The 18750-nt window shown below is 40.9% G+C and overlaps 1 protein-coding gene and 1 long non-coding RNA gene across 7 annotated transcripts in view; one reads left to right on the forward strand and one right to left on the reverse strand.

Moving 5' to 3' along the window:
- Positions 1-18750, reverse strand: part of dbn1 (drebrin 1) — a 66073-nt gene that overhangs the window by 2686 nt on the left and 44637 nt on the right. The window contains exons 2-14 of one of the 6 annotated variants that reach the window (XM_083564367.1): positions 18543-18598; positions 15724-15836; positions 15037-15111; positions 12324-12470; positions 11728-11805; positions 10833-10984; positions 10687-10744; positions 10429-10482; positions 8864-8978; positions 6963-7046; positions 2684-2779; positions 647-1056; positions 152-257 (exon numbers count right to left, since the gene is read on the reverse strand). In XM_083564367.1, coding sequence (XP_083420493.1) covers positions 152-257; positions 647-1056; positions 2684-2779; positions 6963-7046; positions 8864-8978; positions 10429-10482; positions 10687-10744; positions 10833-10984; positions 11728-11805; positions 12324-12470; positions 15037-15111; positions 15724-15836; positions 18543-18598 — 1544 coding nt within the window. Of the gene's footprint in view, positions 1-151; positions 258-646; positions 1057-2683; positions 2780-6962; positions 7047-8863; positions 8979-10428; positions 10483-10686; positions 10745-10832; positions 10985-11727; positions 11806-12323; positions 12471-15021; positions 15112-15723; positions 15837-18542; positions 18599-18750 lie in introns of all 6 variants that reach the window. The other 5 variants (XM_083564368.1, XM_083564366.1, XM_083564369.1 and 2 more) reach the window with 5 other exon arrangements.
- Positions 4093-5971, forward strand: LOC310738973. Its single transcript, XR_014537206.1, has 2 exons — positions 4093-4976; positions 5020-5971. It is a non-coding gene; the product is annotated as an uncharacterized lncRNA (long non-coding RNA).

Consider the following 18750-nt stretch of genomic DNA (forward strand, 5'->3'; position numbering starts at 1 on the left):
GGTTGGCGGTTAAGGGTGCTATAAAGCTCACTTCCATGGTAATTATAAATTTATTTAAAATTAATGCTTTCTACAATTGTTTTGATGATGAGAATGATGATGAAGAACATTCCAATCTTGTTCTAATTATGAAACTCGCAAGACTCTTCACCTGGTGGTTTGTTGTAAAATACTGGCGTTGGATTCACTTTTGCTGAGCATTCATCAGACTGAGCGAAATCCTCCTCCTGTGACTGGCTGAAGTAGCCTTCACTCGCCTGTACAACACACACACACACACACACACACACACACACACACACACACACACACACACACACACACACACACACACACACACACACAAACAGCGAACATGTTCAGTAGCCAATCTTATCCTCACAGATAAATGAGCTTGTGAATGAGAATGTGTTTTTGGCGCCATCTAGCGGTGTTGCAAATTAATTTCATGAACTTTTTTGTTCTGAAATGATCCCAGTGGGACAATGTTGAATAATGACATTGTATTATTAACACTATCTTTTTCCAAATACATTTTCATGGCGATGAAGCTAAAATTATGTGAAACTATATGAACTGCACTGGTATAGAAGTTAGACTGTTAACCGTAATATTAAGGTTAGTATGATTTAGTTAATGAGGATACCTGAGTCCCTTCTTTGAGCAGCGAGTCTCCGTTGGTCAGCAGCTCCTGGCCCTCATCCAGCTCTTGGCTGTCAGAGGCCTGCTGGTAGCTCAGGGCCATGTGGTGCGTCTCGGACACGTCCACCAGGCTGGAGGGTGCGTCCTCGGCTGAGGGGCACAGCGGGATGTCAGGCACGTCATCAAAGCTAAGCAGGGGCTGAGGGAGGCTGGAAGATGAGTCGACATCGCCCATCAGGTCATGGATTTGTGTTGCTGGGCAGGGTGTGGCCGCGGGCGCCGGGCTGCTCTCCCACATATCCAGCAGGGTGTCCTCTGCGCTGGTGGATTTCAACTCCGTAGGATGAGCCTGAGGAAGGTCAGTCTGGACGGGCTCGGACTCCTGGACCGGCACTCGCTCGGGAGACTCAGGGGCTGGAGAAAAGCACAGGAGGTTCAGGCATTTGTAAAAAAATGTAAAGAGCTGAGGTTTAAATTGGGGATCCCTGCAACACTGCACCATTCATTGTACTACCATATATATAAGATTCACAGAAGAGATTTACATCATTTAGAATTATCAGTAGTAATGACTAATAATTTGTGACCAATATTTGATATGCAGATTGATTTCTCGATGCTAAACTGTTTCTCTCAGCACCACTGCTGCGACGTGAACATGACGTATCATTACAGAGACCGAGGTGTGTCCTGAGAGTCACATAGAAAACAGATTAACATGGCAGAGGTAGAGCTGTGTCTTCCTGGAGACACAACAGGAAAAGAACGTGTGGTTTTATAAAATGTTTTGCCTGTTTGTGAAGAAGCCATGCGTTAGAAGGCACTTAACTAAATGGATGAACCAAAGAAATATATATTTTTTTATATATAATTTTTTTCATTGAATCGCATTGTGTTGAATAAAATGAACTGTTAATATATATCCCTATAGTTATATATATATATTTAACAGTCTGCGTTAAATTTCACTTTGTTCTCAGTCTAATATCTTCCCTTTTTTCTATATTCACACCGATGCGCACACACACCCGCCATCTTCTTCCATCCTCCAGCAGGAAGCTCTGATGGTGTTATCAAACATATTTACGGCTGTACGCTCCTCCTGTATTTATGAACACTAATTTACAGTAACAGCGAAAGTCTCGACGGAGTGCATTACCGCAGGATACCGAATAAGCGCAGAGAAAATCAGTGAGCTGTAAAGGCAAATGAAGACTCTGCAAACAAATGAGTCCCAGTAGTCATTTGGGCCTGTTTGCTCCAGAGAGCTGATGTGGGACAAGAGAGCAGCAACATCCCAATCATGCATCTTATTAAACAGACCAGCGGCTGCGTCATCCGTCCTGGACACGCTCCATGAACCAATCAACCTGCTCTCAGGGGGGAGAAGTTTACAGAAGTTCTTGCAGAGCACTTGGCTTTAGGAGGTTCCTTTTTTTTATACAGATAAAATGTCTAAATGTTTGTTTATAACCTGGTTTGTGTGATCACAAGGTTACAACTAGTGGCCAAAACAGGAACTGCAGCAAAATCTAATATCTAGAGGCCCATTGGGGCAGGAATCACGCTGCCCCATTCTCACTGTATATACATTTTCTGTAAAGGCAAATAATCACAGGGTTGCCAGTGTTATGATTTGTAAACCAAAATTACAAAATTAATTACTTAAATAAATTTTTTACACACAAATGCCAAGTGTACTCCCGCCACAAAGGCTAAGGAAACCTGGCAACTGTGATTAAACGTATTCTGTATGGAACACAGTTGAACAATTATACGTCTAAAATCATTTTTATTTCTATCACTTAATAACACAAACAAATATTTTATATATTGTTGCCAAACACTTGAGTCAAGTGTCATATCCTCTTGACTTTTTGTTTGATGCTACATTATATTAATATTGTCTCATGCCACCAAAATCGATCTGTTTGGATTGAACAAAATGTTCTTTTCTTCCTTTTTGATCTAAAATCACAGAGACAAATAATACATAAAACTGTCTCAGTAAATTGAGACACACATTCTCTAAGGGCCTTACCCCATTCCTTCTGGCTGTTGTCATCTTTATCTTCCTGAATGGCGATTTTAGGGATGGTTGTCGGGGAGCTTACGGAGACGCCTTCAACAGAGTCATCTGACCAGACAGAGAGACAAAAAAAATAAAAATATTCAGCGTGAAAGCACAAAATCGATACGTCATTTCGCAAACCTCGGAAAACGACGAACGTAAACGTTGTCCACGGAAAACTTAGTGATCACGACAACAGCAAGCGCGATGTGAAAGCGGCCCAAAGACAAAACAAACAAACAAAAACAAGACACATGCAGGAAACCAACACGAAAAACAAACGGATCATATAAAACACAATGTTCATGCAGTTCCTGTTTCAGACAACCGACAGATGACAAGATCATAAACGCATGAAAGGGATCGTCTCAGAGGACGTCTGAGTGTTTAACATGACAAAAATAAATAATTGTACAGTTGTAACTTAAAAGGTTTCAACTAAAATGCAAATTATAAATTATTATTATAATTTTAGTACTTAATAATACAAAGTATATAATTGTTTAACTACTAAAATATTAAATATAAACAATTATTCAACTAGTATTATTACTATTACATATATTATAATTGAACTCTGTATAATGTGAATACTATTTTACTAGTACTCATATTGTATACTCGATTATTTAATGAGTACTTTATTACTGTATACACTACTGTTCTAATAGTACTTTAATTACTACACAATTATAATAACACTATTCACACTATTCACTTAGTATTGTATAATTATACATTATTATTATTTAACCAGTACTGTATTATTGTACACACTACTATTTAACTAATACTCTTATTATTGTCTACTCTATAAGTTAACTAGTATGTACCTATATACCGTAATTTCCGGACTATAAAGTGCACCCTTATATAAGCCGCACCCACTGAATTTTACAAATATTTTTATTTTTAACATAAATAAGCCGCACCTGTCTACACTAATGTACTTTACACAGGCTTTAACGAAGACACGTTACACACGGTGTAACGGGTGAAATATGTTGCGCTTCCTTTAGGAGCAGAGCGGTATTTTGGGAACTGCGTGTGTGTAAGACTGATGAATATGTCCTTATTATTTTCTGATGCTCATTTCTAAGTTTTTTTGACAAAAAAAAAAAATAATAATGAAAAAGCATGAGTTTTGGAAACCTGTCTGTGCTTATATGATTTGTGTTGTAACTGGAGTTAGTGAGCTCTCCCTTCACCCAGACTCAACGCGTTACAACGGCTTGTATCTAAACAGTAGCTTACCAAGAAAGTCATTGTTCACTGTCTTCCTCCTTCCTTTCACAACTATTTCTCTCAGGAGTTTATCTTTTAGCATCGTCGTGCGTTTGGAAGTTTTTTCTCCTGAAGCCGTGCAGCTCAGAACAAAGGTTTTTTCGTTTCCGTTCGTAAATGTTATTGGTCTAATGTTATGGGGTTCATTTTTTTGGCTTTAAGTTTGTGAAACCGGGAAAAACCCAGGAAAAATATATATAATATATAATAAATAAGCGGTTTCGTTGTTTAAGCCGCGGGGTTCAAAACGTGGGAAAAAAGTAGCGTCTTATAGTCCGAAAAATACGGTAACTAGTGCTCTTTTATTGTATAAACTAATACACTATATATATATAACGATATCACTACTGTTTAACCAGTGCTCTATTATTCTAATATACATTACTAAATACACTATTATTAAACTAGTTCACTAATATTATATATAGTATAAATATATTATGCATTATAAAAAAATATAATATTGTTTAGCTACAATTTTTTTTAATAAATAATCCGAAAATATGTATCCAGTGTACTATTAATATATTAACATTATTATTTAACTCAAATTTTATTCACAATCATGTTATCAATAAACATTTTCAAAAATCCACTGTTTCTGAAAGGTGTATAACGTTTCCAGTACATGTACATATATATTCATGTTTATATATAATCCCCTTGAGTTACAATGATTTGTTTCCCCTCAATTCAGTGTTAATGAGCAACATATCCGAGATTCCACATAGCAGATGGACCAGAAGTCCTCCATGTGCATCAAGAAGTACCTAAAATCCAGGTACGAACACACTCAAAGCACACATGAAGGTACAATTATGTAAGCGTCCTCTAACAAAAACCTTACATAATTGTAAAACACACAGACGACCATGGAAACAAACTTTGTGTAACAGCGACATGAAGAAACAGCAGCCACTTGTGTAGCACTTTCACAGCCACTTGAAAGAACTGTGTGTGTGTGTGTGTGTGTGTGTGTGTGTGTGTGTGTGTGTGTGTGTGTGTGTGTGTGTGTGAGAGAGAGAGAGATAGGCTAGGTTGTTTAACATCCAAAGATACATGCAGTCATCTGGTGAACTCTGAGGACACCAGGTGAACTCGACAGAAGTCATAGAGGTCACATACAAACACTTACAGGTCAGGACATGAGGGGAAGCCCAGTGCAGGGCAAGGCGGGGCAGGTAGAGCAGGCGGGGCAGGTACCGTCCAATTACAGGAAGCGTGCAGAAGGGGGGGGGGGGGGGGGGATTATGAGTGAGATTTAACAGGAACTCATGAGTTTGTGAAATCAACGTTTTTATGCTTGATTGCATCTAAATCCATGATCATGTCTTACACAAATACAGAAACATAAACACAGCCTGGGAAAAACGCACGTGTGGAAATCGTTCAGTGGCGCAACGAGACGCCCAGTGAACCCACTTACACCTGGGAACTGTGCGGGCAAAAGTATTGGGACACCTGACTTTTCTAGCCACATGTGGTTTCTCCTCAATCTGTTTGTTTGGTATAGAAATGTTTAAGACTTGAAGGCCCCAACCTGTGCCCCTGTGCACAAAGCCCACTTCATGAAGATATCCTTTCTATGGGTTGGGGTGAAAGATCTCCTGCTATAAACCTTACTGAACTGATGAATGTGAACGCTGGCTGCACCACAGGGCTCGCCATCTTCTCAATACATCAGCACCTGATATTACTAACATCCTTGTGGTGTGAATTAAATGTCACTAATCTCCACAAATTTAAGTGGAACATCTCAGAAAAGTGGAGGTCATTTTAACAGCAAATGGAGACTACATGTGCAGAAAACATATATCTATATTATCTTCAGCACATATCTAACTTTTGTCTATATAGTGTGTATATTCATTTTAACTATTGGCTGTAGTTGTGCTTATAGTAATACATTTCGATGGATTTAGTTTTCTTAATTTATTTTAATGGCTGAATAAATAAATGTTTAAAAAAAAAAAAGCAACATGGCTGCAGCCGTCGGGTTTTTCTAAGGTTTATTACTCTTTTACGCCCCTAGTGGACTAACAGAGAATAGCACTTGTTTTTATTAAATTACAAGATGATTTTAATTCATCATAGAAATAAAAAATATATATATTCGATGGAGTAGATCAGAGAGTTTATCTACCCGGTCATGGTGCATAGGATGGAATGGGTTATTGGACCTTGCGCTCACACACACACACACACACACACACACACACACACAGAAAAATGTAGCTTTTATGAGGGAAGTTTAGAAGGAATAAAGTGACATCACAGTGATCCACCTGTTATGCCTGAGGTTCCCTACAGTGGTAATAGCATTCACACAACATTCTCTAAGAGATCATTAGTGTGAATCCGATGGAGAAAAAGTGGCTTCTGGATTGTACCTATTCGCAGGCATCTGTGAGGTGAAGTCAGGTATGCGGAAAAGATCGAACAGCGTTTTTCCGTCGTGTTTATCTCACGCGACACGAGCAAAGATCAATTTCCTCTTTCGGAGGAAACACCTGCTAGATCTTTCTGGTGGGTCTGAAGAGTGGCAATAATTCAGCTGAGAGAAATAATGTGCAATCAAGCGCTAGATTTCGGAAGATTTGTGGGGTTTTTTTTGCACCTGATATATAAATCTATATGAAAGAAATATTACTAGAGAGAAATACGGATCATGAAGAGTCCACATTTACAGCATTACGTCTAAGCAGAGGATAGCAGCTGATTTTGTGACACTCGCACCTTTGGGCTGTGAAGAGAGAAATCTATTCTGAAAATAAAAAACAGGCGCAGTCGCATCCACCCCGAGTGCAGTGCAGTGAAGTTACAGCCAATACACTTCAGAAAGTGATGCAGTGTGGGACAAAGGGGTCTGTGTGAGGGGGGTAGAAGGGGGCGAATGTAAGGGGCTATAGGGCAAAGAGGCATGTGTGCTCCTGATCTGATGAACCTGTCTCAGTCCAGTACCTACCAAGTGGCCCTGGGGTGCGAGTGGAGGACGGACTGGACACACAAAGACTGTGCTGCTGCTTCAAGAATGGACTGTCCAAGCGGCCTGGTAAACAAGGAGACAGAGAGCCCAGGGAAACACACACACACACACACACAAGGCATGTGGAACACACACACAGGAGAAGATGAAGACAATGAAAAGAAAGGAGGTGTAGAATGAGTCCGAAGGAGAAAGATCAGGGACGGAAGGACGTGTTAGAGGACATGTATCGAATGTTTTTCAGCAGGGTGGATGTCGAGGACAGGGTCCGGGATCATCACACAGGCATGAAATGCATTTTTTATTTTTTTAAGAGGGAGTGGAATGAAGAGCGAAATGATGGAAAATATGAGGAAGGAAAAGGGGAGGAAAAGGAAAAAAGAAAAGAGTTGTTAGTTCTAGAGCTTCACACCCTGGAATAAAACAGTGAGAGTGTCAGACAGTGCGTCAGACAGCATCCAGAGCGGCGTCTAGACACACAGATTTGAACACTCGCCACTTTGAACAAAGACAGACGGTTAAACATTCGCGCTCGCGTTTAATCCGGAGTTCGGATCACGTGAATGGACGTCACCGTCGTCTCCTTTCAGATCGATTGATCGCGATCTTGAAAGTTACGGAGAAAAGAAATGAACGTGAACACGTGAGATCGCTTTTAGTTTGTCACACCAGGACGATACGCCACACCAAAAAAACATGCCTGAAGACACATTTTTGATGTCTGGGGTTGCAAAAAAATTAAATAAATGAATAAAAATTATTAGTATAGACGGATTGAAACCACGCCCCCTGCGTATGGTTCAGCGCTTTGATTGGACATTGGACTCCTGCGACACACCGACAGACGACTCAAGCAATGTATAAGATCGATTTGCTTTTCAGTGTAACACGTTTTCACTGCAGTGTTTTACAGTCATATGCAATGCAGATTTATATTTCATTCACGAAAGAACGATCGAGCGAATTCAGTCCACATTTCGTTTTTTTTATCTAATCTCTATCTGTTATCTCGAGATTAGACTCTCTCGGAAATGATTACATCGATTTTTTTAAACGCTGAGAGAGAGATTATAATGAAAAACTGGAGGCATCTGTCAAGCTTCACAAAACAATCGCATGGTTTCCTCAGACATTTCTGCTTCAAATGAAGATTTGAGAGATGATACAGTAGAATGGGCTTCACAATATGGACAAAAGTATTGGGACACCCAACTTTTCCAGTCGTTCGTGGTTCTTCCCCAAACCGTAACCACAAATCTGGAGGCACACGGTTGTACAGGACGTACAAGACGAACTCGGAGATCCAAACGTCCTCCAGCATGACAATGAAACTGTGCACAAAGCCAGCTCCAACGAAGATACATGCTTTACATGGGTTCGAAGATGTGGAAGATCTCCTGCTTTAACCCCGTTAAACACCTTTGAGATGAACGTGAACGCTGAATGAACCCCAGACCTCCTCAGCGCCTCGCCTACATCAGTACCTAACGCATAAACACATCCTCGAGGATGAATCTCCAGAAATCTCCACAAAATCTAGTAGAACATCTGACCTTAAGAGTGGACGTCATAATAACAGCAAATGGGGACTTAATGTGGAATTGGATGCTCACAAAGAAGCAATCTTATGGTCAGGTGTCCACATACTTTTGTTCATATAGTGTCGCTCGAAGGAACGCAAATTGCAGTGACTTTGCAGATCTGTGCTGTAATTTGGATTGAACTCCACGAGGTTTTCTCTCTCACATCTAGTGATAGACGTTCCTCAGGTTCCTGATTCCTGTTTTTTATTATTTTCCACCAAAAAAAGACGCAGGAATATTGATTTAACTCCGCTCCTTTTCCCAACATCATCCTTTCCCCCTCTGCTGTGCTCTTACCGGTCCTGTGGGAGCTGATGGGTGACATGTCCAAGCTGCTGGTTACAGCTTTTTCTCTCTGTTTGAAGAACTCTCGCGGGTTGCTTGTGCGCTGTGCGATGATGGCTGCCGCCTCCTGCGCATACGCACACACACACACACACACACACACACACACACACACACACACACATTTTTACATGTACAATTTCAGAGCAAATACTTTCAAAGTAAAGTAAAAAAAATTGTATTAGTGGATCTTTCCAGACAAATATAATAATAATAATAATAATAATAATAATAATAATAATAATAATAATAATAATAATAATAATAATAATACAATTTATAAAAGTGCTAAAAACGTCCTAATACACGGAATGGCCAAAAGTATTGGGACACCAACTTTTTCCAGCCATTTCTGGTTCTTCCTCAATGTTTTTGGACCCAGAGAAATGTCAAACGTATGTTCCAGCACGAAGATCTGCTTTCCATGAGTTAGAGTGGAAGATCTCCTGCTATAGAGCTATAAACCCTATCGAACACCTTTAGGATGAATGTGAACGTGGACTGCACCTCCAGCCCTCCTCACCTTCTCACCTACATCAGGACCTGACTTTACTAACACACATGTAGCTGAATGAATCTCCACAAAATCTAAATAATCTTGAGGAACATCTTTCCAGAAGAGTGAAGCTTATAATAAAAGCACATGGGGATTAATGTGGAATGTGGAAGTTCAAAAAGAAGTTTATGTGGCCAATCTTATGGCCTGGGTGTCCACAAACTTTTGGCCCTACAGTGTATTTTTACTAAAATATTATCATTTGGATTATTTTGGATTATAGACATACAATTCTTACTGTTTGTAAATGCTATAAAGACGTCTTATGATTAATTGACCTGCCTCCATTATAATACATTTATACTCAGGCTATGATTCAGCATCCCTGGAGCAGAGACGGTTAAGGGCCTTGCTCAAGGGCCTAAGAGTGGCAGCTTGGTGTTACAGGTGCTTGAACTTCCGACCTTCGGGTCGGTAACACAGAGCCTTAACCACATCACAGCTTGCAGAAAATATGAAGTAGCAGATGGAGAAGTAATATTAAATGTGTAAGTAAATAATATTTCCCTAAAAACATTGAATTGCGATAATTTTCAGACATTTTCTCATAACCTTTACTAATGGTGCAAATAAATGTAGAACTGTGTTACAATACTGGAAATAACCAGCATGTTTTATTTTTATTCAAACTACACCGAGGTGATTGAAGATTAGCTGTGATTTTTTTACTTGGCTCAATTGGAAAAAAAACCCACTCCAGAGTGCTATTTCGGGACGCCGTCCTAGTCCCGAAAACCGTACGAGGAATCCCACTGACCCATATGCAGAGCTCAGAATAATTTCTGACGCAACAATTTAAAACGACCTACATCTGAGTTCGGTTTTTACGTCTCGCAGATGGTGGCTTGTACTCGATAAGGGCTTGCCCAGAATTTCTACAGATTAAAAAAAATTTTTTTAAAGACTATTATTTTAATATTGTGATCATTTGAGGGTCTCGGTCATGAACTCAGTGGCTCACCTCGACCTCTGACTCCTTTTTGTCTTGAGAGAGATCCTCAGAACTGGGCTCTGTCTGAAAAGAACAAGACAAAGTGCTGTATTTTCCAGCAGGGGGCAGCAGAGCGCAAGTTCTTTTTCTCAACATAAAATTTTTTTCTATTGGTTCGTTAAATCTAGAAATGTTCTGGGTGTAGACTTTTGACTATAAATGCTTAAACTATTATTTATTTATTTTTTTTTCCAGAAAATCACACCCGAAGTACACATCCATACTTACAATCAAGGCGAGGGATCGTGACCTCTCTTTTTCCTCCTCATCTTCTTGCATTTTCTTCCTATAACAAAAACAAAACAGTTTGTTTTCGGTGAAAAAGGCATGAATAAACGTATCGAGATCGAAAGGGTTTCTCCAAGAGGGCTTGCCTGTGTTCTTCAATCTGCTTCTCTCTCTCGCGGTATCTCTTCTCTCTCTCCTCCTGCTCCTTCCTCTCCAGCTCCATTCGCTCCTCTTCGAAGCGTTGCCTCTCTTCTGCCAACTTCTTTCTTTCCTCCTCCTTCCTAAATTCTTCTTCCCGCTGTTAATGAGAATGAAAAGTTAAGTATTGGGACGCCTCACTTTTTTTCAGCCATACGTGGTTCTCGCAAAACTGCTACCACACAATTGTACAGGACGTCTTTAAAAGCATGAGATTGTTCCTTTACTCCATGAAGATCTGCTGTACATGGGTTGGAGTGGAAGATCTCCTGCTATAGAGCTCTGACCCTAATAAGCAATGAATACGAACGCTGACTGCACCCTCCTTACCTTCTCACCAATCTGACTTTACTAACACACGTGTGGCTGAATGAATCTCCACAACGTCTAGTGGAACATCTTCCCAGAAGAGTGGAATGATATATTCAGAAGCTCATACACATCTCTCTAATACAAACTTTTTTGGAGCAGGAGAAAATTTCCAGCCAATAAACATAGAAGAATTAAAAACTAAGACAGGAATCAGATTTTGCATGTTGACCTCAGGGGAAAAACTGCCTTCTTTAAATATCTTATAATCAGTGCAGATCAAAAATATAGGGCAGGAATCTGGGCGTGTTTTTTTTCCCTCCCCAAGCTATATTTAAAGGCCAAAGCCTCCAGAACCTCTTATTGATAATTATCTTATCAAATTCTTTACTTGAAGCCTGCAGAAAAGTCAAAAATGACACAGTTCTTTGTTCCGTTCTGGATTAAACACTGTGTGAGCACGGCTCGTGCTGATTCACGGCTCGGCTCCTCGTATCGATCGGTTTCCTCATGAGCTCAGAATCCTGTCTCTACCTTGGCTTGTTCCCAAAACTCTTCCCGGTTGATCCTCTTCATCTCGATTTCTGCGTTTGTTTTCTGGTAGGTGGTGCCCTGTCGAGGAGAAGAAAAAAGAAGTAAGAATCATTATCGGTCTAATCGGAAATGCGATTAAAGACGGAGGTGATGTTTCAGATGAGACGCCGTGGTGGTGGGACGATTCAAGGTTTCGTTTAAAGGAGATGTTATTGCACAAGCGTCGATCTGTGTTTACTGTGTCGCAGAGAGCGTCGCTGTCTGTGTTTATTCATTAGGCGGTTAAATGAAGAACGAGGGAGGCTGCCGCAGGGATGGAGGTCATGCTGATCTGTGAGATAAACAGGCGGAAAGAGCTGGACAGATATGGAAGTGTGTATGAGTCACTGCCTGCTACGTGCACACTGAAGAGCATTGTTTCGTTTCACCTCCTGCCTTAACAATGCGGTAAGTAAGAAAACGCTTAAACGCTTCCTTCTGAAACTGAACGAGTTTATAGCAACACACACACACACACACACACACACACACACACACACACACACACACACACACACACACAGAGGAAGGATTCCCTCCCTTCCCACCTCACGTACAACGTGTTCCGCGTTCTCCTCGTCTCTCATTCGCAGACGGCTGAGCACCGGGCTAGCGCTTGGGCCCGTCCCATTGGTCAATCTCTGCCCGATGGCTGAGGGGTCGATGTCGTCCATGCTGCTGGCATTGATGATGATGTCAACTCCCTGGAGTGGAAGAAAAAGAAAAGACAGAAAGAAAAAACATCAACACAATCCCTGCCGAGGAACGTAACCCTCAGGCCACCTCATTCTGAATAGCTAGGAATCTGTATGCATATATGTGTGTGTGTGTGTGTGTGTGTGTGTGTGTGTGTGTGTGTGTGTGTGTGTGTGTGTGTAGCACAGTAGGGAGCGTGTTAACGCTACCGAAAGGACTTCAAAGTATCCGTGGGAAGATGAAAGAGAAAAATAGGTGAATTCAGAGGAACCTCTCTGAAAAAAAAAATTGCAGTGGAGCTCCAGCGTGTAGGAAAAGCAGATAAAGCGGCTCATTTGCACGACAAAGCCGCAGTTCAGCGCGAGCAGTGAGAAAGAGATTTACATAGTACATGCGATATCTCCGTCATCAATACCGTCCACATAATTATCCCTTATCATCCGTATTGTTCTGTTCCAATCGACAGCATCATTTGTTTTTCAGTTATTTACTGTATTTAAGCTGCGCACTGCGGTTGATTCGCTTTTCAATCTGTAAAAGAATTCGCCATGAAGCTCCGTTTCCCAAAGTAAATATGGTCACGTTTACTAATCTATTCACACCCTCACATGGATTTCTGGGTCGGCCTTCCGTTACTCTTCGCAGAACCTTTCAAACAAACAGCTTTTTTTTTTATTCCCTCCAGAGATCTTTTCATCTGGATTCAAAGTCTGGGCTCTGGCTCAGCCTTTCATTAGTGTGCGTCGTGTGCAGGCCTTCTTGCGCAGGTGTTCCTCAACAATGCTATAGAGATGGATCTGTAGAGATGAGGAACGGTGCCTGGATTTTTTTCTTCAGGACAAAATTTGTATTGCAACTGAGACGAATGAAGGTTCTTGCTCAAGAACTTAAGAACAGCTCCAGCTTGATGAGGCTCAGACTCTTTATTACCAGATCGAAGGAGATTCAAACAGATTGTTTAAAAAGGCCTGAGCAACCGATATCCAGTTCATAAGATCTTTCTAATGCATTTTAACGGATAAGTAGATGCTTCTGGAACATGAACAGGAACCAGGATTTTTTTTTCAAACAAAACACATTAAAAAATAATAATTCAGTGACCATGGAATCAAATCTCTGATCTGGCTGAAGCACAGATTCCACAAGTGCGTCTGGAGGACTTCTTGTACTTCCAGGTTGATGAGATGGAGCACATTAAAAGGCAGCCTTCTACAATCAGCACACACCTCCACAGTAAACTCCAGGCGGAAAACCACAATTAGTCATCACCAGACATCATCATCTTCCTACTACTGGCTGTTATATACAGCAGTCTCCTCTGTGAGCAGACACGCTTTGATGACCACCCACGGATTCTATGAACGTTCTCATCTGAAGAAGCACAGTCTGGATGTGTGAGAGAAGGCTAAAGGAGTACGGACTTATGAATAGGCATCACGGGCAGAAAAAGTAGGAGTTGTTAAGTCACAAGCTGTGATTTTAGAAGATGGCTGATAACATTAGCAAAACAGGGTTAGACAGATCTGAAGTTAAAGGTGCAGTGTGTAAAGTTTAAAGGTCTTTCTGGCTTGATTTCGCAGATCATATGAACCAAGTGCGTTCTGATTCCCCCCAGAATGATCGGGCTGAGAAAGAGCTGGGAGACAAACCAGGTTCATCTGCAGTCACGTGCAGCAGATCTCTGAATCCAGTTTATCAGCCGTCTATTATATGCAGAGGTGGAAAGTAACGAATTATATTTACTGACGTTACTGCAATCGAGTAGTTTTTTTTTTATATCAACATTTTAAAGTAGTTTTTAATATCCGTAATTTAACTTTTATATAAGTATGTGTTGTTTAAAGAATTGTACTTACTGTAACTACATTTGAAATCATATTTACTGAATCAAAAATTTTGTATAAATAATTACAATAATGCAAGGGGGGAAAAAAATCACGCCACGGAAACTACTTTTATTTTTTATAGTATAGTACTACTTTTTATTTATTTAATATTTTATTACTTTTTCCACCTCTGAATATATGAAAGTATTTTTTGGTTTTCAGGTCAAACTCAAATGTTTCTTAGAGACAGCAGAAAGGGGCAGGTGGTCGCTCAGTGGTTAATACATTGGACTTTGGATTGAGGGTTATGAGTTAAAATCTCAGCAACACCAAGCTACTAATGTTGGGCCCTTGAGCAAGGCCCTTAACCCTCACTCTGGATAATGGCGTCTGCCAAATGCCAATAAACGTCTCGACATGATTCCGTCAGACGTACAGTATAAAAAACACCAGACCACACCGACCAAATCTACACAGCTGTCTCTTAGTGCAGACGTCTGGATAAGCCAGAAATAAGCCCCGCCCCCAACTAGTTAAAACAGCCATTCCGTTTTGGGCTGTAATTAATTCACTAATCATAACGAGCTGATTTAGCAGTAAGGGTTCTCACAAGTGAGGAGGGCTTTAAAAATTTACAAACTGCTCCATTAATACCGTATAATCATGCATTTCACACAGACACGACACGACACAACATTACCTGATGTTGAGATAAAAAAAGAGTTCACTTTACCTTACTGAGACCCACCTGGAAAAACTCCGCGATGGTGGCGACATGGCTGGCACAGGCGCATTTTCTAGCATCAGGGACGTCCTCACCAACCTGAACATACAAATCATAATGACAGCCATTAAAAACCCAGTCATCGGGGACCACAATCACACACTCAAGAAGCTGCAGAAAAAAAATTGAAGAAAATTACTGACGAGCATCAGCACACCGGAGCTCTTAAGGACTTTTTTTTATATCCACTCACAGATTTTTACAAAACCCTGAGTTGAATGGCGTTTTCTCGATTCCGTTGTTAAACAAGGTCGCTCATTTCCACCAAAAGGAACGCATTCACAATTCACCTGGAGTGCTCCCGGAGTCTTATTTTTATATTTTCGTGCCTTTAATATGATCAGTGCCCATTCAAAAGGAACATTACTCATGCAATACGCGCTGATTAGAGCGGCATACCGAGAAAACCCTCCTAATGACTATAATAAATGTGCAGAATAAAATACCATGCTCAGCAGGTCAGATTTAAGAACTACATCAGCTTGTGGGACACGGTGGGCTGATTCGCTTATTTGTCTTATGCTCGTGCTTATAAAACATGCTCGCACAAAAAAAATGAGCCATCAGCCTCGGGCAACAGAACACCGATACGTTCTCCGAAGAGCAAAGCAGCTCAGCAGCGACTCGACGCTTTTCGAAAGCCTGACTCACCCAGTTGATGAGGACGTAGCGAGGCAATGCGGCCGCCGGCTCCTTCATGCTGCAGAAGCCGTACATGATGCGACTGTTGTCGAAAGTGACCATGATTTCACCCAGGCCTCCGTCTGTCATTCAGGGGCAGAAAAGAAGACTCGTGAAAACACTTACTTCATTGCAAAGTCTAAACACAATCATTACTACTGATTTCAGATCCTAGCATTTAAAAGTTTCGAGACTCGATCTGTTTAAAAAAAAAAATGACTTTATTTATAAATCATCCCTTTGCACAGCAATACTGTGCTCCCAGCATTCCTGCCACCTCTGGATTGTGTCCTGGAAGTCTTCCTTTCAAAACGTGTCAAGCATCTTCTGCGACTCCGGATCTCCACAACGGTTTTAAAATGGTGACCATTGACCAGGGTCTTCATCTTCTCAAAACACCTCAAACGAGGTCTTGCAACATCGCCATATGTCAAACGTACGTCACGTCAAACATCTCTGTGGCAGATTCGTCCGGTTTCACGCACAATTTCACGGTTGCTCTTTGTCCAAGATGAAATCACAAACATCATAACGCATTTTGAAAAGTTCAAAATAGCACCAGTTACACCATTAGTCTCGAAAATGTTTCAGCCCACATCATATTGGGAAACAGACACTTGTAATAATCATCTGAATCACTAAAACCTTTTAGTTTATTAACAACAAAGTAAAAACACAGAATCTGTTCATCACTCCAGACGACTGTTTGCTTCGGCGCATCGTCTGGTTGTACGGTGAAGTCGGTCCCAATGAGCCGCAGTCCAGACGTGTTGAAGTGTGGAATTTTTGCCATGTTGGTTCACTTTCACTTTCCGGAATAAGTCTCCAACTCTCCCCTGCTCCAAAACAACCCCAAACCATTAATCTATAACCTCCATGTGTGAGTTCAGGGGTGAGAGCAGTCTGATCACATCTTCTCTCCTGTTCTCCATCTTACACAAGTTCTTTTGTTAGAGACAAAACTGTCTCATATGGACACAGAACTTTCTTCAACTCATTCATTGTTCAACCCTTGTGCGTATTTGTCTTTTACAGAGTTTGTTGTATTGAAACAAAAGGTGTTGTGTCTGAAAAAACACTTTTCAGAGAACGTGCATATTATCTGCTTTTCTTTATAGGAATTCATTTTATTTTTCTACGAAGGCAAACATGACTGAAGACCCACATGAAGAGAGTATTATAATCCAAGACGAGGTTAAGTGTGTGTCAGGAAGCTGTCCGTGTAAGTGTGTGAGCGACCTCCAGTGCTGAAGAATCCGCTGAGTTAATTAGTGGAGCAGACAGTTGGGTTAGTGACTCACTTCCCATCGGGTTGTACTGAAAGCTTAAAAGCTAAATCAGAACCAGACAGTCAGACCCAGGCTCCTGGCAGAAGACGTGGAGGCGTGCACACACACACACACACACACACACACACACACACACACACACACACACACACACACACCCACACACACACCCCCACACACACACACACCCACACACACCCACGTCTTTAGCCTCTCCTGCAGCTCAGACTAAAAAGGATAAGGACAATTCCAAGTCCCTTTGCTTTCACTAATGAGTGAAAGTGATCACACCACAGCAGGACTGCATTGGAGGTGTTAATTAATTTTCAATATCCTCATTGACCCAGACGCAGAGGCACAGATGCTTCATTATCTCACACATTCTACATCTACGGCTATAATAAATATAATGTATATTTACACACACACACTATTTAAACAAAGGTTTATGGGAACCTGAAAATAAGATTGGTGTGTTTTTCTAACATTCCAGTCCAAATTTAGTTCCCATTTGCTCTTATAATAACCTCCACTCCTCTGGGAGGATGTTCCACCACAATTTGTGGAGATGTGTGGAGATTCATCCAATCAAGAGTGTTAGTAAAGTCAGGTAGATGAGAAGGTGAGGAGGCCTGGGGGTGCAGTCCGCGTTCACATTTATCCCAAAGTTGTTCAATAGGATTTAGAGCTTAATAGCAGGAGATCTTTGAGTCCAACCGATAGAAATGATATCTTCATGAAGCTGGCTTTGTGCACAGGGGCACTATCATGCTGGAACAGTTTTGGGTCTTATAGTTCAAGCGAAGGGAAAATTTTATTCTACAGCAACCAAAGACAGCCGATTTATTTGCATGCCTTTAACTTGGTGGTAACATTTTGTGGAAGAATCACATACGTCTGGAAAGGTCAGGTCTCCTGAAATGAAAGATCTCTTAGGAGATTTTGAAAGACGTCTCCACTGTCAGGATTCTGTAACAGTATGTCTCCTGACACAGGCCGAGTGTATATATACGTCCCCTTATGTATTTCTTAACTATAAAATAAAGCAGGTAGTATAATATACATTAATGACAATCTCCTGGAGAACATAAGCACCCATTCTTTGCGTCTACATGTGCGATTAGAAAATTATTCTCAATTGTGGTGCACTCAAATCGCACTTAAACCCTCTGCCAACGATATGTTCTGAAAGGTGACCCTGGATCTCCCAATGCCACCCCTTATAAATTACAGGTTTACTGAGCTGAGAAAGAGAATCTACATTGTTCCAATATGATAAGCCATAACCTGGATAATGAGCTGGCATTTGCAGTGAAAACAGGCATTAATGCCGAATACGATTCAAACTCCAACAGACAAATCCGCTCTGCCCTTACGCCAGCGATAATTATGCTAATTGTCATGTAGAAAATGAGAATTATCCATCATTGTGACAGAGTTATTGCAATTGAAGCTGTGGCAGATGTACAAAAGGGTAAATTACAGCAGAATGTGACCTACCTCCTGATGATGCCAGCACCAGATCGTTGCTGTCATCTTCGTACGTGTACAACGCCCTGGAGAGCACACAAAAGAGATGAAAAGATGCTTAGTGAAGAACACAATGAAAGAAAAGCATAAAATACTAGTTCATGACTCATTAACAGAGCAGAAAATGTTCTCTAGGGTCATTTTATTAAGGCTTCGGGAATTTTTGTTGATCAACGTT

The sequence above is a fragment of the Silurus aristotelis genome (genome assembly GCF_946808225.1).
Source record: "Silurus aristotelis genome assembly, chromosome: 16".
Taxonomy (NCBI): domain Eukaryota; kingdom Metazoa; phylum Chordata; class Actinopteri; order Siluriformes; family Siluridae; genus Silurus; species Silurus aristotelis.